General features: G+C 43.4%; 2 protein-coding genes across 2 annotated transcripts in view; both read left to right on the forward strand.

Moving 5' to 3' along the window:
• LOC106649102 (cytochrome P450 4C1-like) overlaps window positions 1-4,175 on the forward strand; it is a 9,900-nt gene extending 5,725 nt beyond the window's left edge. Inside the window, exons 6-9 of the mRNA XM_023458193.1 lie at window positions 380-489; window positions 936-1,583; window positions 3,286-3,468; window positions 3,546-4,175. Coding sequence (XP_023313961.1) covers window positions 380-489; window positions 936-1,583; window positions 3,286-3,468; window positions 3,546-3,712 — 1,108 coding nt within the window. The 3' untranslated portion in view covers window positions 3,713-4,175. The remainder of the gene's footprint in view (window positions 1-379; window positions 490-935; window positions 1,584-3,285; window positions 3,469-3,545) is intronic.
• Window positions 4,176-8,012: 3,837 nt separating this feature from the next.
• On the forward strand, window positions 8,013-25,910 carry LOC106649103 (homeobox protein B-H1). The gene is made up of 6 exons (XM_023458171.1): window positions 8,013-9,637; window positions 19,912-20,246; window positions 20,313-20,393; window positions 23,004-23,392; window positions 24,417-24,764; window positions 24,837-25,910. Exons 1-6 carry the CDS (start codon window positions 8,757-8,759, stop codon window positions 24,897-24,899), a joined length of 2,097 nt encoding a protein of 698 aa, XP_023313939.1. The 5' UTR covers window positions 8,013-8,756; the 3' UTR covers window positions 24,900-25,910.
• The last annotated feature ends 1,016 nt before the right edge of the window (window positions 25,911-26,926 follow it).

A 26,926-nucleotide genomic window follows, 5' to 3' on the forward strand; every position in this document is an offset into this window, starting at 1 on the left:
ATTTCATTATTTTTAGAATAGAACGAAAATTGCCTGATTTTTTTCACATATGGGGGACTTTTTTTCAAAAGTATTGCATGATCTTCGGCCAAAATGAGTCAAATTAAGTTTTTATGCGATTAAAATTCCTTCAGAATGAGGAATATGATTACTTGAAGTAAGTGCAAAGTTATTCGATGACTTAGGTTATTGTGACTTTAAATGCAATTCGAATTTCATCTTTCGGTTGATGACTAGACTTCTGTACCACTCTTCAAACCCATCGAGGGAAACGGATTCTCAAAATATAATGCAAAACCTTTACAAAAAACCTGCAATGACATTTTAAACTTAATTTTCCAGCTTAAAAATAATTTTGATCACTTTTTTAACTTTTCAGACCACTGTGCGACGAGCACACGATTGAATTCATCGAGCAGCTCAAAAACAAATCCGACGTTGACAACGTTATTGAGCTCTATCACCAGCTCGTGTTGTCGTCCAGTAGCGGTAATTTGCGATCAGTAAATTAAGGGCTTATAGGCACCTTTAACTAATAAAATAAAATAAGTATTTCATAGTACTTGGCAACGCGAAGTCAGGTTAGCACACGAGCGTATGCGAGTGTGATGCGAACGCAGTGCTATAAATAACTATTTTTCTTTTAATTTTACTAGACTTTAAGATACGCGCTTGTATTTTAATGAACTTAAGTCTTTCAATCAATCAAGGATTGAGGGTTATGAATGACATCTTTTGAACCCTACAAGTGACAATGACCTTTAAAAATACTCGAAAAACTCAAGTCTCTTAATCTCTCTTCTTTGACAAGTCCATAGAAGTTGAAAAAAATTGTTGAGTTACTTATTTTATTTCATTAGTTAAATGTGATTATAAACCCTTCATATAGAGAGTACTTACTTTTTCCATCAAAAATAATGTAAAAAACGTAACAGAAGCGATGATGGGCGTGAAACTAGCGAATCTGGATCAGGATCTGGCCAAGCGCTACATTCAAGCCCTCGACGAAATGGGCCATCTGGTTATGCACCTGGTGGTCCGCCCGTACATACCCTACTGGATGGTGCCGTATCTGCCAATCGGACGTCGACTTAAAGTCAGCAGCGAGTCGTTACACGGTTTCTTCGACATGGTGGTGAACGAGCGCAGGCGCTACCTCGAGCGAGTCGGCTACGAGCACATAAAGACGGTGGCCGACGAATACGACGACGTGACGGACGGTTGGCCGAGCCAGGCTAGCGACCGACGTCGCCTGGCGCTGCTGGATCTGCTGCTGCAGCTCGAGTCCGAGGGCCGGATCGACGAGAAGGGTGTGCTGGACGAGCTCGAGGACATCATCTCGGCGGCCTACGACACCACCGGTTACGCACTGTCCTATCTCACGGTGCTGATGGGTGAGCATCCGGAGATACAGGAGCGGGCCAGGCGTGAGGTGCAGCTCATAATGGAGGAGTGTGGGGGAAATCTGACCTCGAACGAGCTTCAGAGGATGGAGTATCTCGACTGCTGCTGCAAGGAGTCCCTGAGAATATTTCCGACGGCCCCGGTAATCGGTAGGCGCCTCGTCGAGGACATCACGCTCGGTAAGTATCTTCGTTATCGTGTAGATAAAGAATAAAAATGTGGCAAAAGTCTGGCTCATGAACCTGAGCGAGATTTTTACAACATTTTTTCTAAAATCTATGCTTTTCTCATTCTAATATAATATAATGTGCACCATGTTAATGACTAAGGTAATTCCTATAAATTAAAAAAACATGAAAATTAAATATTAATATTGAAATCTTTTGTTTTTGGTATCTTCCTGGACAAACAACAAATACTGAACTGAAAAATTAATGAATTGACTTGTTTTCTAAGTCTTACTCGCGAGCACTGAACGATATAAACATCGGCTACTGCAACCGAGCAGAGGGCAAGCGAACAGCAATAATGCGTTCCTTATTAGTAGAGGTTCACGCGAGACCGAGATCAATGTACAGGTTAACAGGCACTTTGACTGTTGACACTCGCAAACAAAAAATTTCAATATTAAAATTGACTATTCATGTGTTTCAATTTACAGGATTTAAAATTTTCCTCTCAAGGTTTCAAGGTAATTTCAATAAATGTGAGAAAAATATCGCCCAGACTCATAAGCTTAAATTTTGCCTCACCTTTTTCCATACTTTAGCAGCATTTTTTTACGTGGGTAATAACGCAGGCACGCTGAAAAATAAAATACCATTTGACCACTAGAACATGGAATGTTGAAACCATGCTTTCGACTTATACAATTATTTTGACCTTGCTACTTGCAGATTTACAGATTTAAAAGCACTCACGATCTAGAGGTAGAAGTTTAAGGGGGGGGGGGGGGGAGGGNAGGGTCTTGTTCGATGGTTTTCGAGCTGCATTTTAATAATTTTTTTTGAGCACATAGTAAAATGAATTTATTTATAAATTATATACATTATAAATGGTTATTTGAAGAACATTCATTTAAATTTTCAGCTGAATATAGTGAAAAATGAGCTAACTACGGCAAATTTTCTCGCAAAACTTGAAAAAAAAGATCGATTGCAGTGGACACTGTAACTGAAAATCTACTTGACCGATTCTTTCCAAATTTTTCTCACTATTCATCTACATAAATTATGAGGTAATGACGTAGAGATATTTCGTTTAAAATGATTTTTGAGTTTTTGGCATCATTTTGAAGTGAAAAAAATGACTTTTTTGACAAAATGAAGGCAAAAATTCTTCGTACTTGTTCGTAAAAAGCATTTGAAAATGTAAAAAGTTAAAATATTTCGACACCATTACCTCATATATCATCTACTTTAATAGTGTATAAGTGGATCGGTCGAGTAGATTTTGAGTGATGGTGTCCACCGGATTTTTTTTACGTTGCGTGTGAAAATTTGCTGTAGCCAGCTTATTTTTCAGTATTTTGAGCTGAAAATTAACCTGAATATTCTTCAAATAATTATTAATTATGTGTATAATTTATAGATCAATTAGATTTACTATATGTTGAAAAAAAAAAATTTTTCTTTTTAAAATTTTGTCAAGACTCTACCCCCCCCCCCCCCTCTCTTAAAATGGTATTATTGACAAAAACAAAGAGTGTTTTTGAAAATATACGAATTTTCTCAGTAAGCCTCACCAAGAATAGTTCTAATTTTTTCAAGAATGATCGGAGTTGAGCCTTAGGATCCAATTGTATTTTACTTATTAGTGTGCTTGCATTATCAGAAAGATTCAGCAGACTTTTCTAAATTTAGTTAACTATCTTTTGCGCAGAAAGCGGCCACAAAGTGCCAGCGGGCACCGACATCGTAATCCTCTTCCAGACAATCCACATGGACCCAAAGTACTGGCCGGACCCGGCTAAATTCGATCCGGACAGATTTCTGCCGGAGAACATCAAGGATCAACATCCCTACGCGTACATGCCTTTCAGCTCGGGCGCTCGAAGCTGCCTTGGTAAGCGATCGTCATGATCGTGATGCAAAATAAGAGATACACATAATTCCAACTCGTTTATTACCGTATGTGCACAGGACGCAATTTCGCCAGCCTGAATTCGAAATCCGTCATGGCCAGGATATTAAACGACTTCAGAATTGAGGCCGTGACGAGATCGAAGGATCTCAGGTTTCATCTGAATGTCGCCCTCGAGCCGAATATTCCAATTGCCGCGAAATTCATCAAGATTGACAGAAAGTGATATACAAAACCCAGAGGTTGGAAAGAACGAGAGAAAAGCCTGGAATTTGATTCAAATTTTTTACGCTCACTGTACAAAAACCACGTACAATGCAGTCACATATACGTGGTTTTTAAAGCAACAATAAACAAAGACCATTTAATTTTATCGTTACATTTGAACGTGCAATGTTTTAATACTAATTTAGTTATTAAGCTACTCGTACAAAAAATTTTATGACAATTCAGTCAAATTTTAAACTCAGTCCTTACCGCTAGATGGCGAGTACCTTACTCTGTAAATGTGAAAGTGACAAAGTAAAAAAATTGTCTAAATAGAAACATGATTTAAAAATGCCTCGCCACATAATTTGCATTCAAACTGTCGCAGATATCTTTCTCGTGTCGAAAGATTCGTGCCCACATCCAAACACCCAACACATACACGGACACACATACATACCCCTATATATTCATTCACACATCGATATAGAGATGCGAAAGAAAACAACAACAGCTACAGCAGCAGCAGCAGCAGTAGCAGCACTGCATCATCGTCATTAAACGAGTGTATGTGTGTGTTTGTGTGCGGGTGTTGTGCAGTATAACCCGTCGCATAATTTCCCTCGTTTTCGTGTCCGCTGTCTTTTTTTCTCTTCTCTCTTTCTCTCTCGAAATTGCACAGTGTCACCGGCGTGCTCGCTCCCTTTTCTTCTTCTTTTTTTTTTTTTTTATATATACGCACAGAGGCACAAATACGTGCGTTAAAAGCACGCGAGAGGTATGCATTTATTTTTCACCTCTTTTTTTAAATACCTCTATAAACATAATGTCGAGCTCGCTGGTGGCGGCGGTGGTGGTGGTGGTTTTTACGAGTACTTTTTAATTTACACGCTAAGTTGGATATTATACGGCCTGGGCGTTTTGCGAGCTCCGCTATATATAGCATATTATAAAATGCGGATGGCGCCTGGCGTAGTAGCACGGAAAAGGGAGTTGGGAAAATGGCAAATTTTCGAAATCAAAGGCCGGGAGCTTTTTTCGTTGTAAACGTTTGAATTTATACTCATTGAGTGTGTTGCAAGCTTGATACACATATATTATCTCATCCGCTTTCATATACACACGCAGCAGCAGCAGCAGCAGCTCGGGAAACATTTTAATTACGAAGTTCACGGGAATTTTTAAATTTCTTTCGATTTGCGCGCAGTGACTCGTCAAAGGGTAAAAGAGAGTCTGCTTCGTTTGGCGTATACATACGTATATGCGGATGCATAAATGCCCTGCGACGACGACGACGCATTCAATTTTAATTCAATCGCTGCAAGCGCTGCACATTTTCTCCTTCCCACTGCCCAAAGACTTTAATTTACGTTTCACGTTTTGCTGCGGCGCGTGTTTGATATTTATATTGTGCAGCGTTGATATACGTAATGCGCAGAAATAAAAGCGAAACGCGATACGGTATCATACCGAAGAGTAGAGAGAGAAAGAGAGAGAGACATCGTTTTTGGCAATTTTGGAGAAGAACAAAATAAAAGGTATAGAATCATAATGTAGCCCCGATAGAAATTCTCAACGTCAATTATGTGCTAATGATCAAAAAATTACAATTTAAAATGTTTTTAAATTTACTACGCGTCAATTAGCTTGTTCAGTCAAATCTTTCCGTTTCAATTATGTTACAAATATGAAGGGAATTTTAAATGGTCTGAAATAACAATTTAATTATTTTAAAAACTTAAAGACTACTTTTCAATCACTTCAAATCATTGTCCCGACACAGACAGGTATCTTAATAAATTCGAAGGCTAAAAAGTAACGAAGTAACTATGTCCTATATTATAAGATAGGAAATTAGACCCTGCTTGCCTTCGAATTTATTAAGATACCTTTTTGCGCTGGGGCAATGAAATAAAATCATACCACTTGAAGCTTCCGCCACTAGATGGCAAGTACCTTCACCCGTAAATCTGCAAGTGGAAAAGTAAAAATATGTGTATAAATCAGACTACTATAGTGAATTAAGGCATGATATTTTATAAAGTGCATTAGTCCACAAAAATTTTTCGTCCGCCAAATTACCCATAAAATGTCGAGCTTTTCCACCGGAGAGCACACATAATCGTACTCGCAACCTTACAAATTCGCGCGATTGTACGCGAGCTCGAGCAATCATCCGTATACGCGCGTACAAAAAGCGAGAGAGAGAAAAAAAATTAATACGAATGATCGACGAATCCCCCGCCCGTAATACGTTATATTTCATTAAAAAAAATCCCTCAACGGTATACGTAGTCGTGTACACAATAGCTCTCGTATTAAATCATCATCAGCGGCAACAGCCACGGCACGTTTCGAATCAAAAAGAACGCGCGCGGGCGCGACAAAAGGGTGTATAATAGAGCGAGGAGCTGCTGCGACACACACACATATACACACACACAAAGGAGGGAAAAAAGTAGCAACTGTAGAGAGAGTAGGGGTGCGAAAGAGCAATAGCAGCAGCAGAAGCACAAATTAGCTCATGGCAAACATCGAGAGTGGTTGGCGGCGTCAGTGCGCCGCTCGCTCGCGCGCGATCCGATACACTTCCTCCACCTTCTCCATTTCTCCTCTGCAGCTCGCTTTTGTACTCTCTCTCTCTCTCTCTATCTATATGTTGTGTCTGTGTACACATATACACAGCAGCAGCAGCAACAACAACAATAACAACCACTACCGCGTGTATGTGTGTATAAGGGAATGAATCTCGGAGCACCGCCCAAGGCGCAGCGTCGACGACGACGACGACGACGTCGACGACTAACTTTGAAGAAAAGCCATGCAGTATAAGCATTGCACACAGGCACTCGCGTACACTCGTACATACCTATACTCAGGCACTCCAGACTGTGTGTGTATGTGTGTGTATCTGTCAGTGCTACCAGTATATATATACGCTTCCGTATACACCCCACCCCTCGAGGCTATAAAGGCTAATTGGTTAAAAGCTCGCTGGCGCATGGGCTTAAATCAAGATTCTCTCTCTCTCTCGGTGTGCTGCTGCTGCTGCGAGCTAGCTCTCACTCAGTGCTTGCAGCAGCAGCAGAGAGTATAAATGTGTCTGCGTGCGGCGCTATAATGGACAAACGCTGCACACAAACACACATTCACGCACACGCACACAAGTGTATGTAGATGTGTATAATAGTCGACAGTCGCTCCCACCCACCCAACACACAACACACACACACACACACACACACACACAGCTCTGACCTAGAGTCCCCTAGACCACCGCGACGAGAGTACCTAGCTCTGCTCCCTCATCCCCAGGCCGAGTGAGTGCAGCAGCTCGCGACGCCACTACGACTACGACGACGACTACGAGACGTGCACGTGTGTGTCTGTGTGTGTACCACGCTGCTAACTTCTCTCTCTCTCCTCTTAAGTATCGCCATTTAACCTAAACTCCGCGATGTTATACTCCACTCTATCTCTGCTGCGCTCGAGCGAGTGTATATTTCCCCACCAGCACCACCGGCGCCACTACTACTACTACCCCCTCGGGTGTGTGCAAGTACACACGGAGTAGTACTTTGTAGTGTGCATGTATAGCCCCTGGCCTCTCTCTGCTGCTGCGGTTTATTGGCCGAGTGTAAGGGGTGAGCTCGCCCCATCGATTTTCGCCGGGCGCCAATGGGCGCGTCTCGCAGTGCATACGGTACGCGGGGCCACGCCTACCCTCGGCGCGGCTCCATTCCTACCCCCCGCCCGAGCGACGAACGTCGTGTATTCGTATCGAAGCTGTGTGTCCGTGTGTCTGCTCCGCACATTGCCTTATAACTTATAGCAGCGAGCCAGCAGAGAAGCACCCCTTGCTGAATTGCTGCTGCTGCTGCTGCTGCTGCTCTCTCTCTGTCTCGGTTTTGCGCAGACGCGTTGCTCGCTGCCTACAACACTACTACCACTAATACTGGATCCATCCACCGCCGCATGTATGTATTCGTGTGTGTCTTTCTCTCTCGCTTTCATAGCATAACGCGCAGAGAGAGACTTTTACTGGCGCTACATACGACTACTACTACCGCCGACGACGACGGCGACTATTCGCGAAAAGCGAGCGAGTGCGAGAAACCAGCAGCAGCAGTCACTTGGCCCTTCGCGAAGCCTGCACTACTGCTGTCTGTTGGGCTGCGCGTGCTGCTACTGTTCCACTAGTCGCGCGTGGCGTGTTGTGTGCTTCTACTGCTGCCGCTTGAATCGACGCGATAAAAAAATATTTAACGAATTAACTAGAGGCAAAGTCGGAGGAGAAAAGAACGAGGATATCACTATCTCTAGCGTCTGAGTGTTTTTTTTTTCGTTGTTATTGTTATTGTTAAAAGTATAGTGCGGAATGTGCATCGATATACAAATTCAGTGTGCAATCGTTTGTTGTTCTTGTTTTTATTAGTTTATTTACGACTGCTTACCGCTGCTCTGCTCAACCATTGCCTTCGATAAAGAGTGTCGGGTCTCATTCTTTTTTTTTCATTTCAAATTTTTGAACAAAATTATGATCGAGTGCTCGTGAAAAAAAACATGTGCCGTGGACGCAAATGGATCTTCTAATGCAGTGTTGTTGTATTATTTTTTACGTCCATTCACACGCCACTCAAAGTCGTTGTAAAAAATCACCGATAAAACAGCGATAATGAGCGCGAAACCATCATCGATGTTGTTAGACACGCCGCTCATCGTAGCCCGACGGTGGCAAATTGTAAGTGCTACGCTCGAGCAGCAGCACTGCGTGTTCCAGAATCAACAACAAAAACAACTGACAAGTGTCATCGACGGCAATGCTTCGATGCGCCGATAAGCAGGAGATCGAAAAGGAAGAAGTGCGTGCGCGAGTGCAATTGATAAGGAGCTGAAAAGTAAACACAGAAATTGATCTTTCGTCTTCATCGAAATCGTATCTCTCGCTCATCCACGATCATCGACTTTCCTTTGCTTCGCCATTGTGAGGATAAAATTATATAGATAATAATAAAAACACCAAGCAAACCCTACTCGGCTCGGCCCGCCGCATCAGTGTCCGGATGTCCGGCGAAACGGAGATCGAGGTGTCCGTCGTGTCGGAACCGGAGGATCTCGAGCTGGAAAATTCGCGCAGCCGGAGTCCCAGGACACCGACCAGCAGCAGCGAACCACTACCCAACAGCAACAACAACAGCGGTATGTTGGTCCTGCATCAGCACCATCATCAGGATACGCACGCGGCCGGCGACAAGGCGGCGTCGACGAACAACAACAACAACGGCAGCTCCGGCCGAGACCGGGGCAAGTCGTCGCCCCCGCCGCCGTTGAGTCCGCCGCCGCAGCCTCGAGAGCTGCCGTTGAGCACGCAGCAGACGACTACCCACCCGTACAGCTTCGACGGCCTGATGATGACGGCCAAGGCGGCGCTGAGGCCCGCCTGCAATCCCCAGTACACGTCGTTCAGCATATCGAGCATACTGGGCCGCACCGAGTCGCCGCCGTCGGACTCGGGCTCGACGGGCGCCGGTGGCGGTCGCGCCTCGCCGCCCCTCCTCAATCTGCCCAACGGCCATCAGCCCCATCATCATCATCTGCATCATCATCATCATCATCACAACAACAACAGTCATCATCGCAACAGCAACAACAGTCATCATCATCATCACAGTAGTCAGCACAACAGCCATCACAATCATCATCGGCTGCGTAACGACGGCGGCAGCCCCACGAGGATACTGTCGCCGACGGCCCTCAGACTGGCCAGGACGGCCGACGGTCTGGTTCAGACCAGCAGCGCGAATAGCAATAATGGCAGCAGAGAGAACAACGGCCCCGGTGGCGGTGGAGCTTTCACGGCTACCGAGGCCGCAACGGCAGCGGCAGCGGCGGCCGCCGCCGGACTCATGGGCCATCAAGCCTCGGCGGATCTCATGCTCTCGAGGTATATAAAATGACGATGATATCTCGATCCCGATAATTACGCGCGCGATATAACGTTTCAATCGACAGAGAGCGAGAGTCAATAATATGCATAAATGTATAATAACATATTTAATGCAACTTTCGATGCAATATAATATCCTACCTAATAAAGGGATGCTGATTATTTGCTCCCGATGAATTATCAAATTTACGCTCGTTGTGTGTACGCGTACACGTATTTATAATCCACCACCAGCACCCCTTCCCCGATAAATGCGGATAATACATAATACGCGCTCGATGCGCATAGATTCGATTCCCGCCGCTATTCGATATCGTCCGCATGCTAAAAATCGCGCGCGCGTATGCATGTAAACGCTAATTGGGCTGCTTTCATTGCCTTGATATAGACATAGAGAAAAAAAAGGGAAGAAAGCGAAAAGATTTTATTCATACAAGAGAGAATCCCTTTTGCGGGTAACGGATATTCTCTCTTCATCGACGACGAGCGGGAAATAATTAAAGCTCCGTCCGAAATCAATTTCCAATCGCGTGGAGTTGAAAAAAAAATTAGAAAAAATAAATAAAAAAAAAAAAAAAAAAAAAAAAAAAAAGAAAGAAAAGGGAGAAGGGAGAGAAAGAGTCGAGCTTTACCCGCTTGTCGTCGTCGTCGTCGGTCGGTTGGTGTGCCTCGATGCGCATCGATGTTTTTTGTAGCTCTCGCAGCACAGAACTCATCATCCTCCGTATTAATAACCCTCTAAAGAGAGGTAGATCATACACACGTACACACGTATACACTGAGGTTCTTTTGAGGCTCTCTCTCTCTCTCTCTCGAGCTTCGAGTTCAATTTTCCATGAATAAAAAGGCAGTAGCGGCGGAGGTGAAAGTAGTACTAATCTCCGCAGAAGGCGCGTGTAGTTATACATACATACACACACACACAGGGTTGGGAGGTATTGATCGGGGGCGAGCTTTTGTCGATGCGCGCCAGCATCAGCAGCGGTAGCAGCTCTTCCATGTCCATTTTCGCGACTTTGTGAAACTTATGTATACATAGCTGCTGCTGCTCTGTGTATGCGTTATACTATAGTGCGCGGCGTGGTGCGCTTTTGACAGATCGCGCGAGCGCGCGGGAGGAAAACGTTTGAAAAGAGCCGCACTATACTCGCTGCCTATATTTTCTGTATACGCGCGCGTGAAAGCGATGCGGCAATTTCGCTCGGGCTACTTCTTCTCTATCCTTTTTTCCTCCTAGGGCTTTTATATGAATTTATTATTATTATTTATCATTCGTACGCGCATATATCCGTCGATTATATAGCTCGTGTACAATGAAGTTATTGAATCTTTGAGGCGTGTGCACGCACAAGAGCAATTACGATCGCGTAGATGTACATTTCCGTACAAAAAAAAGGGGTTGGCGCACACACTCATTTAATTTTAATCAACGTTGAGTAGAATCAAATGGATCGTTGATTAATAGCTCGGCTATGACACGCGTTTATAATAATAATAATAATAATAATGATACAATGATGATATCGCACGCGCGTGTGTCATTCGTGTGCCTTATAGAATTTTATATAGGCAGTGCAACAGTTGCAAAGGAGGTTCGCGAACAGATTTTTATCAATGTTAATACGGAAATTATACGGAGAGTGAGCCACGCGACGGTATAGTGCGCGCATTTTGCTCTGCGGATCGAGGCGCAGTCTATTATAATACGCGTGTAACCACCCCCCGTGCACGCGCTCGTGCGCGAGTCTATTTTGATTCCTATCTGCCTCTCAGCTCGTGGCTGGCAAATGCAAACAATGGCTTCCTTGCGCAGCTCACTTATGACGTTGTATAAGGAGATTTTATTCTCTCCCTCTCGTAGTGCTAGACTAGTTTTATTTCTTTATTTTCCGTATGTAGACAAATCGTCGCGACGATTTCGATCCGAGTCGATCGCCACCGCGAATATACATACATTGTATAAATAAAAACAACGACCCAGCAACATTGTATGTCGTAAATCCGCGCAGCAAACGTGCGCGATGCACTCGAACGAACTAATCCCGCGTGCACACACACACAATTCCATCGGTGGATCGCCGCCTTAACTCTCATTTAACCCACGTATCACTATATATGAATTAAAAAAAAGAAAAAAAGAAGTGTTCCACATAATACTCTACACACACACACGTATATATAACGAAAATTGAATTGGCGAAAAAAAAAAGAAGAAGAAAAAAACTTCAGGAGCTTCTCCCTATTAGATCGAATGTCGCGCGCTCGATTTTTGCAGCTCATTCTCTTTCATTGTCGTCGTAGTCGCAGACGTCGTTTTGTTTGAGTAATCGGACGACGTGATTAGCCTATACGGTATAATCTTACACACACACGCACACACGGAGACACACATATCACGGATTAATTTGTCCCTCGAATTTGTCTATATAGTATACGCGTTTTTGCGATCGTTAATGTCCCTATAATGCAATATGTACTCGTGCCGAGAGTGAAAGAGAGAGTAATATAATTAGAGAAAACCCGCCACTGCACCGAGATTATAACGTGTGTGTGTGTGTGTGTGTGTGTGTGTGTGTGTGTGTGTGTGTCCACTCCGCGCGCCGGCCCATTGGCTTTTAACATCAAACCACTGCCACTGCTTTTCTTTCGACGCAGGGGCACACTCGACACATGCTATCGCTATATACTATACGAATAAAGAGAGAGAGAGAGAGAGAGATGAGAGCTAATAAAATCCCAGTGCGTGGGTGGTGGTGCTGGTGGTTGGGATTGCGCAGCCGAGGCTCACCCTAAAAGATCGCATTATAGAGCGCTGGACCAGTAGCAGGTCTGGGTAATGGCTCTATTAGGCTGTCTCATTTAATAACATGGCTCTCTCTCTTCTTCTTCTACTTCTGCTTCCTCGTGGGGGCGCTAAAGCTTCGCTCGCCGCCTTCGAGCTCTTACTATAATACTGGTGTGGGTGCACTGCACCGGCAGAGTCATCCCCCCCTTGTGTCCGGCTCTGTGTAATAGCGCGAGATAGATATACGCCGATACACGTAGTCATAGTAGAGAGACAGACAGAGATTGCAGTTCTCTCTCTCTTTCGGAGTCGCGTCTGCAAAAAGGATTGAAGATTCAAGGGTGTGTGTGCGCTAAGCTTTGATTTTAAAATGATTGCAATTTGACGTGTGCGTTGTATAGTCGAGTATGATACACGCGTCGTTGAATCTTCTTCTACTGCTGCCGTTGCTGCTGCTGCTTTTTTTTTGCACGCGCGCGCCTCTGCGATAACTGGCGTCCATTAGCGCGGAGAGTTTAAATTAAAAAAAGGGATTTTACGGAAATAGTATACAGTGCACATGAAGTACCCTGTTTTATTTAACTATGTGTGTGCGGGAAGATTTTATCGGAATATATCGCGTGCGATGTGATTATTCGGTGGGGGGCGTACGTGCGGCGCGCCCTACAATAATTACGCGCGACAAGTACTCGACTAACTGTTTTCTCTTACTACTGTTGATTATGTTATATAAGATATAATTGCGTGCGAACGTGTACCCCCCCGCGTGACGTATGGTATTGTATAGCCGATCGTCATTAGGTCAGAAAATTTCGGCGATAATTGAGATTACGATCCGATGTCTCTCTTCGACGCTAGAGGGAAAGGGGGTTAGAAGGAGAAAAAGGAAGAGATCGTCGTTCGTATGTATGTTGTTTTTATTCAGCTATCGGATATTTTTTATTTATTTATTTAAAAAATACTGCACTGCGACTCGACTCGAGTAGATATACTGTCTATTACTCTCGGACATATTCTGAAACTGAAAACACTCGAAATGGATCGTTGTCTTGAAAGTTTTTTTGCCGTAGCTTCGCTACGCGAAAAGTGACACTGCGCTCGTGCATTGTGTATATAAAATATCGATTAAAAAGAAAAGAAAAATCGTTGTATGGATTACTTCGCAGCTCAAAAATAATATTCTTCGATAAAAACAACGATGCTATTTATATACCCAAAAGAAATCCTCGATGGAAATGCTTGACATCAATAATGTTCTCGTTAACAAAAAGTTGACTCGTTCCCGACGATTGTCACGTTAGAAACTTTAAACGCATTTCAAATAACCTTAAGATAACGATTCTCAAAAATTTGATCTGTTTTTCGATCGCTGGCTTTCTTTTAGTTACCTGTAGAAACCACTAGGTGGCGCGTACCCATTATCTGTAAATCTGCAAGCGGTAAAGTGAATATATTCGTATAAGTCAGAGCGTGGTTATATATATTAATAATACACATATCTGGGTATCTTAACCGGTGAAAATGTTTGTTCGATTTCCACCCGAAGCCTAATAAATACAAGACGTTGGGCCTGCAAATCTCGCGCGATGCCGCTCCGCTCGAGCGAGCGATCGAAGGAGATACAGCTAGCGGATAAAGAGAGAAGTGAATCAATTAGACGAGGCAGCTACGCGTGCATAATAGATCGGACTCTTCGACGACGTCTCGCGAGAATATATAGCGTACTACGCGCATAGATATAGATATTATTATACATTATGTATTCGCGCGTGAATATAATATCTACGCGTTTGTCTCGTAAGACGAAAACTACCCCCCAGCCGCAGCAGCAAAGGCGCATCAGCGCAGAGAAGGCAACTGCTCTTCCTATTATTATACATCATTCACGAAGGTACCGTGAAGAGATAAGTACACCGCCTGCGCTGTATATACTGCACCCTTAGACATCCAACATGCAGCCCTATGGTTATTCATTATTGCGCGATCTTTATTTTTTCTACGCCTCGAATTTTACATAAATTTTTTTCCTCCTCTAAACTACGCGTGTACTCGGAAAAGCATTTACCCACACGACGAAGTAGTAGTCACGCGCGCCAAGCAGCACATCGCGTATGTACGGCATAATCTGGCTAATCTCTTAATGCATTATAAATCAAGAACAATCGGTGTTCGTGCGCTGCTCGGCTGGATTGCTCTTGTTACGTACTCTGTGTATATATAGTCGATCGATCGGCGTCGCCGCCACTGTACTACCGTGTCTATGCTATACATATATACCGTTTCGATTGATCGTGCTCGCAGAGGCGTGAAAAATATTAAGCGATCATCGACTGCCGAGCGAGCTACCGTATATACGATGTAGACATCGATGAACTTACTGCTACCCTGTTGCGGTGCGAAAAATACACACAACGGAGAAAACACAATGTGGATGGGCTGTAGAGATGACGAGAGCCGTTACGTAGAGACAAGTATCTGTCCTTCATTATGGAGCCATGGACAATGTGCGTTTGCTCGTATAATGCGCCGCAGACACGTACTTATGTCGCTCCATTGTGCTAAGCGTCCGTCGCGCGCGGATCATCGTCTTTTCTTATATACATTCTCTTCTCGAGCTCTCTCTCTCTCTAACTCTCCAAAGTATTTGCCAAAATGTATAATGCGTGGCACTTCCTTCGAGCGATGCAGATCGTGTCGTGGATATTAATACCTCGAGAAAAAAAAGGGACGCGATCGTCATCATCTTATAGTGATTTTCATCTTTCCTCTCGAACGTACTTGTTAAAATTCCGTCATATGCCTACAATAATGTCGCTACTACTTTTATCACATTTGGATTTTTCTTCTTGGAATCTGTACATATGTTTTATGACGCATCTCCATTAAAACATTTCGCACGCGGCGGGTGCTTTTGAAAGTAAAGCAAAGAAAAGAAATGAGGGATGAAGCAACAAGACGACGGCGACGCGCGCGAAAAAGAGTGCACAAAAAATGGTATGATAATTATATTTACACGGCTACATCGTGTATTAATGATTATGCTCGCGATGTTAACCCCAGCGTCCCGACAAAGCATAATTATAATAAAGAAAAATGATAAATAAACGAGGCGGTGCGGTGGTGGTATTAATAAAAATATATATCTACAGAAACGTGCGCGCGAATTTTTCGCGCTCGCCTAGCCCTCCCTCGTTACGTTGCGAGACGAAAAAAAAAAACAAAAGGAAAGAAAAGAAAATTCATATTATTCGCAGTCGGCGCACAATTCGCGACATCAGTCGGAGTACACGTATTTTCATAAAGAAATAAACAGCGAGAAAATATCATTATATCACGTGCTGCGCGGTTGCTGCTGTTGCGCGTATAAAGGCACAGGACATATTATTACGGAGGAGGGAGGTGGGGGGGGGGAGGGGCACATAATTAACCACGCGTCGCCCGGACAAAAGCTTATTTTTCGCGCATCGTGCGCGTACGAGAGATACATATAAAGAAGAGGCGAAAAACAATAATAATATCGACTTGATACACGCGCGGCGCATGCATCAAGCCCCGCTATCTCGTAATTCGAAGCTCTTACTTTTATACATACGGCAAAAGCTCAGCGGGTCGTTCGTTAATTACAGAGAGTTATGTATCCCGAGGATGGGTGTTTGTATGTCTGTGTGTGTTTATACGGGACGATGAATGATTCTCTCGCGAGTGCGTTAATTAAGCTCGCGAGCTGCCGCGCGCGCGCCAAAAGGAGGAAAGCTCGAAACTCTCGCATCTCTCTCTCTCTTCTCTAGCGATTTAAAATCGCGTACAACGCATCCCATTATGCAAAGACTGCGCGCGGGATGAAAAATTTCGTTAATGTTTTTACCGCGAGAGAGCCCCAAAAAAAGAAAACGAGAAAGAAGAAGAGCAGTGATAAGAGTCGAGTAAAATGTGTGTGTGTGTGTAATAGCGTGGTCGACCTCGAGAACTATATAGCTATAGCTTGTAGTATACACGAGAACGAGAGCTTTTGTAATCCCCGATGTTCCGAGCTCTCGGCGCCAAGCGCGGTGTATACGTACGAACTGATAGATATATATGTATATTAAGCGAGCTGCATGTGTGTGTGTAGTTAAGGTATATATAGCTCAGCGCCGAAGCCAATCAGCGCGAATTTAACAAAGTCGATAAATAGCGGACGCGAATAAGCCAATTTGCGATGCGGACGGCGATCTTTTACCTCCTCTCTTTCCATCGCCCCCGTTCGAGCGCGGGGCTGATAATAACGAATAATAATAATAATGATAAATACATCGCTCAAATTCGTCTTACGATGAACGGGCCAGATCGGCGTCGAGTTATCAAAAAGTTGAGATCCGTAATAACTCTGTTTTGTATATACATAGAGGCGAATTAGTAGTAGTTATATAAGAATCGTAATAACAACAATAATCGCCTCTGACGAGTGCGGACGAGAGAGAGAATCCGGAGAATTTCTCTCTCTCAGTCAATTTTCCACTTCACTGCTGCGCCGACACATCTCTTAATACGTAGCTACTAGATATATAACCATGGCGCTGCCTGATGTATACGGCAAAAACTTTTCTCTTTCTTTTCATCCCCGGCGGCGCAAAACTACTACTACTACCACTACCACCGCGTCGTCGTCAAAAACTGGCATAACTCTCGTCGTCTACCCCATTGAGCAGAGAGAGCTTTTATATGCATTAAACCCTAAGGCTTCAATTATACATATACACGCGGCGGGCGCGCAATCGGCCACTTTTGCTCGCGCGCGCGCGTATCGATGTTATAACGATGCATGGTGTTCGTGCCTGCCTATGTGTGTGTGTGTGTGCCTAACAAAAGGTATCGAGTTGCGCCGCTCGCGGATGTTGTATATATGTGTGTGTGTGCCGTGTTCGTTAACGAATGCTCATCGTATGCCGTGTATATATAATACGACGCTGCGGCGCAACAACGACCCTTGTAAACTGCGTATCGACGAGCAGATTGCGCGTGGCGGTATGATATTATTATATAGTGCGCGTAATATACATGCGTGTGTGCGTACGCGAGAGCTCGCGAAAATGTAGAAAAGAAATGGTGTAAACTTTTATTTCGACGACCGTTCTTACCGCACTTATACGATTATTTCGTCTTTCCCACTTGCGGATTTACAGATATCGGTTACTCGCCACCTAGCGGCGGAGGCTAAAGTTGATTATGATTGAATTTTCGTGAGCGATTGACATGAATGATGAATCGGTATTATTCATCTTAATATTGTAAATTTCAATTAAAATGTTGAAAGCCAAGTATAGAATTGAATTCTTTTTGTTGAATATTGCATTGAAAATGGAATATACGGTTGCCCTTTAATTTTAATATCTGATTTTAAATTACTAATACTAAACACACCAATCGATCACAAATTCAATTATTGATATAGTTTTTAAATTCTATCAATTTTCGTATCTATTCGACACAGAACGATAATTAAATTAATACAACGACAAAATTGAGACACCGATACATAGCCGACACTCGGAGAAAACAAGTAAATTATATCGCCTCGCTCCGTTTCGTCTCTACTTACACTCTATACAAACAAATTTACACTGTACACACATTCACCTCACTTACATATATCATCGCGCCTACATATATACCTAGCTATACTGCGCAGACATTAAGTACACACGCAACAAACCTATAAGCCGTTTGTCTATTTTGCTACCTGCATTATTGTACCTTTCTCTCTCTCTTTGCTTACTTACTTACTTACTACTACTGCTGCTGTGTCTATAAGTGTGTGTTTATATACCACACAACAGTTGTCAGATTTCGCTCTCTCTCTTTCTATACACTGTAAGCATCTGTTGATGCCAGCGCAGCTCTTTTCTATACGTACATCGCGCACATTACGTATCAAGGTGTACATCATCCATACCGATCTGTTTTTCCCCTTAAGTGTTCTTCGTTGCGCGCCTAAGCCCTCTCTCGGCTCGCGCGCGTTCGCCTTTTTTTTGCGCTTCTTCCTTTTACGAGATATTTCTTATTTCGCCCGGCCAAGTAGCAGTGGCTCTTCTTTCTTTCTTTTTTTTTAAGCAAGGATCTTTCTCGCGATCGTTTGGCTTCCATACATACAAATAGTGTGTACCTAGACACAGAGGGTTGAGTTTCTTCTCCTTTTTTTCGCTATTTCTTCGCACACACACATACACAGGTCAAAGAGAGAGAGAGAGAGAGAGAGAGAGAGAGAGAGAGAGAGAGAGAGAGAGATCTCGTCGACGGATAAGATAGAAGAGAGAAGTTCGCAGGGTGCGTGTGCACGCGACCCTTTTATGTTTCGAGGAGAGCTCGGATGACTGCCCGTAAATAGTATTGAGTGTATACGCACACGTACACGCATACAAGTCCTCGACTCTCAATATGCGTTTCTGAGCTCTCTTCACATATTAGCACCCCCGTTCGTAGACGCGCGCGTGTATATATGTATTATTTGTATAAGTAGCCAAGCGCACTCGAGTTGATTTTTTGATTCCTTCGCGCGCCCGATCGTCGTTCGCCCACATTCGACACGTATCGCACGTGCCTACAGAATAAATATTTGGACAAGCTTTATGTAAACACGAACTAGATATATCATACGACGAGTCGAGATCCGAAAATCGCGCGTGCGACAATTAACTCGATTAAATGAGAATAGAGGTAAATATATGTAATAAACGTCGCGTGCGTCGTGTTCGCGATGTGTAGAGCGTTTTCTACCTTTTTTTTTGCTGCTACCGCTGCAGGAGAGCGTCTATACACCTACATCTATGCTATACGAGACGATATGGCTTCGCGAAGCCTCTTCCTCTTTCAGGGGGGTGGAAAAAAATAAAAAGTAAAAAAAAAGATAGTCAAGTACACGCTTACTTGTAGCAGTAGTACTACGGTCACTGTCCCTAAGTATATATGGCACGCACAATGCGATACACGCTGTACATACACGTTAAGGTAGTACAGCAGTGGTCTTTGCCAATAGTGCCAATCGTCACCTTCAATTGCTCGAGCAGTTTGTACACTATACGCTATACATATATAAGCGCCTCGACCCAAGTTCTTCATTGCGGACGATAGAACTCATAGTAATACACGGCGACTTACACACACGTATACATAAAACACTACGACACGTATATTCGCGGAATAGAGCAGAGAGAGAGAGCAAAGCGGAGCGACAATCGATCGGTGTTTAATACTAAATCAAGCTCCAATTCTCCGATTACAGCTCTCGAGGTAGCGCGCGTATACATATAACGTTGAATACTACACACACACACACATACACTTGCGACACTGCTTACAATGTATTTATATAAGCCCAAGTCGATTAATCGATTCTCATCCTATTTACCCCGCATGTACGAGCCTATGTATATATCGTAACACCAATAAGCAGCTAAACAACTAAATCGCTATAATTTTTATATTTTTTCTCTCTTTTGTATCGTCTCAGACTGGGCCTGATGTCGTCGCTGATAGCCAGCCGCTACCCGGTGGGCATCGGCGTCGGGAGCGTCTTCTTCCCGTCGACCCTGCAGCACCTGCACCAGCAGCAACAGCAGCACCATCACTCGAGGCTGGCGGCTGCGGCCGCGGCGGCAGCCGCGGCTTCGTCGGGCTCGGGCTCGGTCGGAGTCGTCGGAGCCGACGACGGTGGTGCCGGCGAGGGCATGAGGGCGGTGCTGCCCGGGAGCGCGGCAGCGGCAGCAGCTGCGGCGGCGGCGGCCTCGTGGCCCTTCCCCTGGAGTCGGCCGCCCGGACTGGAGGGTCACGGAGCGGCGCCACCCGGTAGCGCGGGACCTGGTCTCGGAGTCACCGGTGGCAGCGGCGGGGTAGGTGCCGGTACCGGCGGAGGTGGTGGTGGCGCCGGTTCCGACGCCGCCTCGTCGTTCAGTCATCGGATAAGCCCGACGTCGGGGTCGTTTCCGCAGAGAGGTAAGGAGAAAAAAAAGATTGATATGTGCTTTTTTTTTTATATTTTTCTACTCTGAACAATTGATTCGAGGGGAGAGAGACAAAACACGGCAATCCTTTTAACTCGTTTACAGTAATAATCAAAAAATATTTTCAAAAAGTCAATCGATGTTGTCGAGAGAATCATTCCCCCTTTTTTATTCGTATCCATAACTTCATAAACAAATAAATGCCCGCGTTCGAATAAAAAAACCCCAGCCCCCTCACCCATGTGTGCTGCCAGCACGCGAAAGCATTCGATACGAAACAAAACAAAAAATACAACAAACGAGAGATGAAAATCCTCGACGCTCGTGTTTGGAAAATTGACGAATCATGCAGCGTATACACCACACACAGAGGTCGAGAGTGAGTGAGAAGAAAAATATACAAAAACATCCGACTGTCGATCGTCCGAACTGCCAAATAAACGTATCCATCCAATCGTTTGGGCTGAGGCAGTAATCCCTTTTTTTTTTTACATCCATGTGTGTGGGTGTGTGCAGCAGTGCGGCTGCGGAAAAATCATCGAATTCGCAAAAGCACTTGAAATCTGACTCGCGCGTCGAGCCCCTACATATACGTGCATGCATGTGTGTCGGTGTACACCGCAGCTCGCGTACGTAGCATCGCTGACAAATGTTTTATTGCCGCTCGTCGTTGCACAGCAGCTTTTTGTACCTCGAGCGCGCAGACGAAACAAATTTATTTTCATGCCGGTGATTAAACTCGCTGTACGCGCGCGGCGCAACGATGGATTTTAACGGGGTAGGGGTGAAAACTCGAGAGCAAAAAGTTTTTTATAGTATTTGTTCGCCCTCTCTCTGTATATCTCTCTGTTCATCGTCATTTATTATATTTGCTGCTGATGCTGCTGCTCGCGAGCAACAACGATCGCGATGAAAAACAGATCGATTCGAGAGGGGGAAAAAAACGCGAAAAAGGTTTTCTCTTTTGATTCTGTTACGTTGTTTATTGTTTTTTTTTTCTGTGCGATATCGGCGCAACCGTATATTATAAGAGTGTTATGATTGATTGCGTGATCGACTGTTATGGTATGAAATAAAGTTTTTGAATTTAAAGAAAAAAAAAAATTAATTATAAAGAGGGAAATAATTTGCGTCAATTGAGCCCCGAGCCGAGCTTTCTTAAACTTGAGAAAATACTTGTTAGAAGCTACTTAAAAAAAGAAAGAAGAACGAAGCAAAGCGAAGCAAGCATTTATTTCAGCATAAGTGCCCCCCTCCTTTTCTCTACAACGACGCGTTTAAATACTCCAACTTTTACATAATGAAACACGTTTTCTCGCGCGCGTCGATCGAGAGACAAAAGAAATTACCCTCTCACACTCCACGATAGCCACCAGCGGTGAGAATCGCGCGCGGATTTATCGCCTCATTAAAGACGATGTTATTCGACGGTATAAAACGAATGAACGAAAAAAAAATACAACGGAACAATCCAACGAAAGCAAAGTTGTGTAGATTAAGACTTTGGTTCGATGTGCCATCGGGTACTGCCGCGTTATATTACGACTATACCGCCGACGCTGCTGTTGCGGGTGAACGCGAAGAAGCCCCGCAAGCGTCGGAGTACGTATATAGTCGAGAAAGAGGTAAAACTCTTGCTCTTGCCCCTATACTCAAGTCTCACGTGTGTGTAATGAATATACGATATGTCATACCGCGATTGACTTTTTAACTGCTCTCGATGTTTGAGAAAATTCATATAATCGCCAATGACGAAGAGCAGCGCGACTCGAGTTAAAAAGTATGTATTCAATGCTATAAATAGACTATACTTACAAGTAATGAAATACTCGATATAGCTATTTAATATCATGAGATACAGTCCTAGCGTATTCTATAACGCGTGAGTTTAAACATCTGTAAAAATATTTTTATTTATTCTTTTGTTTATTTCTCAGTTCATAATTGCAATAATTTTGTTAACCATCGTTTCATTTTGTTTCCAATTTTTGAGACAAATGAAGACTTGAAACATACTAAATTACAAGTGCCTGTTTCAAATGCTTTGACTTATATAAATTTATTTTGTCTCTATGGCTTGCAGATTTACAAATAAAAGCACTCGCCATCTAACGGTGGCAGTGAAAGTGAAGTGGGTACGATTGTACATAAACTGGTAGAAAGCTGGTCTAAATTATTTGAAATTGTCACTGTCCGATTGTTAAAAATGGGCTGAATGTTTGTAGCATAATCAATTGTTTTTTTGGACATTACATCGAGCATTTTTACCGAGGCTCTAAATGAGACGTTATTTACAAAGTTTGAGCGAAATCTGTCTTGTAATTATAACGCGTATAAAATATAGCTAGCTCCTTAAGGCGATCGTAAAGAGAGACAGAGAGAGCTCGACTTGTCGCGGCTGCTCGCTCGAAGCTTTGCGAAGCCCCACCGATGTATACACACTGCCGATAAATAGATACATCGTCGCACGCTAACTGCCTGCTTGTATCTATATGTCTCTCTCTCCCTCTCATTAAAGCTTTATAAACTATATACACGTTTATCATCCAAACGATCGTAGATATTTAATTTTTTTCTTCTTTCTTTTCTCTCCTTTCTACAGAGGATCTCGACGGCGACACGACACCGGACGATCATCATCGGGGCGGCGGCGGTATGCGTCGCTCGCGCAGCCCACTGCTGAGCGGCGACGAGGGCTCGCACGACGAGATGGGCTGCGACGGCGACGACGGGCCCGACGGCTGCGACGCCGACGGCAACGAGAGATCCTCCTCGGCCCACGGCCAGAGCAACGGCAGCAACAACGGCCTGGGCGGACAGTCCGGCGGCGGCGGCAGCGACGCCAACGGCATCAAGCGCAAGAAGAAGACGCGCACCGTCTTCTCGAGGACGCAGGTGTTTCAGCTGGAGAGCACGTTCGACATGAAGCGCTACCTGTCGTCGTCGGAGCGCGCGGCACTGGCCACCTCGCTTAGACTCACCGAGACTCAGGTACAGAAGCAAGATCAACACTTAATCAATGTGTGATTAGATAATGAATTTTTAATTTATTGACTTACTTTTACTTTTCCACTTGAAGATTTGATGATGCAGGTACACTCACCATCTAGCGGTTGTAGCTGACTTTAATTATGATTGAATTCTCGTACAAGTTTTTCATGTAATTAACGTGAAATTGAATCAGTGTTAAAACATTAAATTTCTAAAGATATCTCATGTAAAATTATCTTTACTAAAAATTAGCATCGGCTACTTTTTGTTTCAATGATGATTTTATACATTAAATTGTTGGTTCCATCAAACGATTATAGTATATTGTTATATTGTACGGCAGTATATATGAATGTACGGAAACATTTATGAGAATTCAGTCATTATAAAAGTCAGCTTCACCGCCAGATGGCGATTAGCTGTGTCTATAAATCCTCAAGCGGGAAAGTTAAAATAATAGTATAAGTAATTGTATACGTTGACTCTTCTCATCCATCTTCTAAATCTTGCACATATTTACTCATAAAAGTTCTCTCCATCTAGTTTTAAAAGGTAGCTTCAATCATGATTGAGTTTTCATAAATATTTTGTGTCATAAGCGCAAAAAATCAATTGGCGTTTAAACATTAATCTTAAACGAAGATTTCATGTAAAATTAACTTAAATAAAATACGCCATGTGTTACTTTTATTTTAGTGACTGTTTTTACAAAAAATTTAAAGTTTTATCAAACAATAAATATTATCTTATTATAAATTGTGTAACAGTGTATATGAATGTTTTAACAGTGATAAATTTGTTACGTTAATTTGCGTTAATCGTAATAAAAATTTTATGAGAACTCAAGCATGTACAAAGTCAGCTACCACCGTTAGATGGCGAGCACCTTCATATCTGTAAATCTGCAAGTGGCAAAGTCAAAATAATTGTATAAGTTGAAGTACGATTTAATTGATTTAGTTTAAGAGTATGAAATTTGAAAAAGTACGTTAAGCTAAAAATCCGTCTCCTCGTGTGGCCGCAGGTAAAAATCTGGTTTCAAAATCGCCGCAACAAGTGGAAGCGCCAGCTGGCAGCCGAGATCGAGACCAACAGCATAGTCCACGCTCAGCGTCTGGTGCGCGTCCCTATCCTCTATCACGAGGCCTCGGTGCCTCAGGGCGGCGGCGGTCCCGGTGGTCCGGGCGTAGTCCCCCAGTCCTCCGCCTCGGCGGTCGTGAGCAGCCAGGCCGGCTCGATGCCGATCAGCGTGAGCAGCGGCGCCGGCGGCGGCTCCTCGGGGGTGGTGGGCAGCGGCCTGAGCCACGGCGGGCCCAACTCGGCGGCCTCGGCGGCGGCCCAGACCATCTTCTATCATCATCATCATCATCACGCGGCGGCGGCTGCGGCGGCGGCGCACCACGTGGCCCAGCAGGTGCACGGCCTGATGGTGCATCCGGCGCAGCCGCCCCCGCCACCGCCGCCCCCACCGAACGCCGGCCAAGTGGCCGTCACGTCGACGCAATAATGCTAGAGAGCGTATAAGTATGTATGTATAGAAAAAAAATGATGACGATGAATCGTGTTAGGCGCGGTGAGGAGAGATTAGAGGATTGAAAAAAATTTAGTAATAATTCCAAGACTGAGACACACACAGACAGTATATATTATAAATAGATAGATAAGTGTTTATACACAATGGATGAAGGTTTTTTTTTCTTGTAAATAAAACAAATTATATAATAATGATATATATAAAACTTCGATTGGGTCGTTTCGTGTTTTTTTTTTTTTGTAGACACAATTCGAGTACCAAAGTGTGATGTTCGTGTAAATTTTACGTTTTTATGTATGATGTATATTTATTCGTATATATATTAGACAAGTAATGATTTGTAAATACATGTAATCTCGCTGCTAATTTTTTTTTTTTTTTTACATAATTCGTTACTGTGTATATTCGTCAAAGCAACACGTTCAAGATTCGCAAGCGCGCGCGTGAAACAAGCATGATATATAAGTGAGAAAAAAAGAGAGATGAGCGATTTTATTGTCATTACCACTATCCACTAACGACTCTCAATACCAATTATGAATAGATAAAGGTATGAATCAATTATTTATAATAAGCGTTAGAAGATTGTAATGATGAATAAATACACATAACACACCAAGTGATATCTATTTAAACGTAATAATTAATTATAGAAAAAAAAACGTATCGTATAGACGGAATCATCAACAATGGCTGCAATTGTAAGAATCGATATTTAATTAATAAAAAAAAAAATAAATGTGAGTCTCGATAAGAAAACGTAAACAAAATGAGAAAAAAAGCAAAAAAAAAAATCATAACTTCATTCGTCTCGTCGATATCTTTCTAATATTTGTTCAGGTTCCTACGAAGTAAGAAAACAGCTGAAATATAGACAAAAAAAGTAACCAACGACAAATGTGTATAGTCGCAAAAGTGAAAGAAAGTCCACTATAAGCAATGTTTAATTTATAATTTTATTTTTTATTTTCGAGAAAAAAAAACGACAACAACAAATAAAAATAATATTTATTGGTGCTTAAAAAAAAAGTATAACGAATTTTATTTTTTATCCCTCATTTATTTCGTTTCTTCGTCATTTTAAGAGAAAAAGCGATCAGACTCTCGTGGCCCTTTGAGCACACACATCGTCGGAGCTGTAGAGTGCACCTTTTGAAGCGAGCGGCACAAGTGCGATACACCGGCAGCCCCCAGAAGAAGAAGAAGAAGCGTTTTGAGAAACGTATATGAATAACACAACGAATCAAGTTAAAAGCTCGACGAGCAATCCTCTTTACGCTCGATCGCTGACAGTGAGGCAGAGAGAGAGAGAGAGAGAGAGAGAGAGAGAAAAACGATCGTTGAAATTCCCTCGGTGACTTTCACGCGCGAAAACGATTATTAATATATCGCGCAAAAACTCAGCAGTGTACATACACACGTCGAAGCTTTGTCTCGCGATATTTATTTTTCCTTTTTTTTTCATGCACATCCACCCGACTCGAGCCCCCGATCGCAATCATTTCGTTATTATCGCGTGCGTTGAAAGCTCGCGCAGCGTTTCGGCGAGCTTTCTTCGAGATCGCGTGTGGCTTTTTTGTTTGTGCCTTTATTTTTTTCTTTTTTTTACTCAACTCTCTACTCTCTAGGTTCTCGTGCCACGCTTGGGTGCATCTTTTTTTTCGCCTCGATCTCGGACGAAGGTATACGCGCTCGCTCGCTTAAGGGAGAGAAGCACTTTGAGTTTACACTCGAACGAGGGAGAGCGAGAGAGGAAACACTCGTTTTCTGAGCAGCAGCAGCAGCAGTTTGTGCAGTGTAGAGCCTTTTTTGTGAGCGCACTCTTTTCGCTCTCGACCGTGTGTATCATTTACGGGCGCGGAAATGAAAATTTCACTAAAATAGACAAGTATTTTTTTTTGTACAATGCGCTCGTATCTCACCCCCTTCTTGCTCGTTCTTTGGCCTCTGTTTTACTGAAGTGTTTTTCGCTCATTCCCTCTCTCTCAAGCACTGACTTG

Source organism: Trichogramma pretiosum, unplaced genomic scaffold (assembly GCF_000599845.2).
Source record: "Trichogramma pretiosum strain Unisexual culture from Peru unplaced genomic scaffold, Tpre_2.0 scaffold17, whole genome shotgun sequence".
Classification (NCBI taxonomy): Eukaryota; Metazoa; Arthropoda; class Insecta; order Hymenoptera; family Trichogrammatidae; genus Trichogramma; species Trichogramma pretiosum.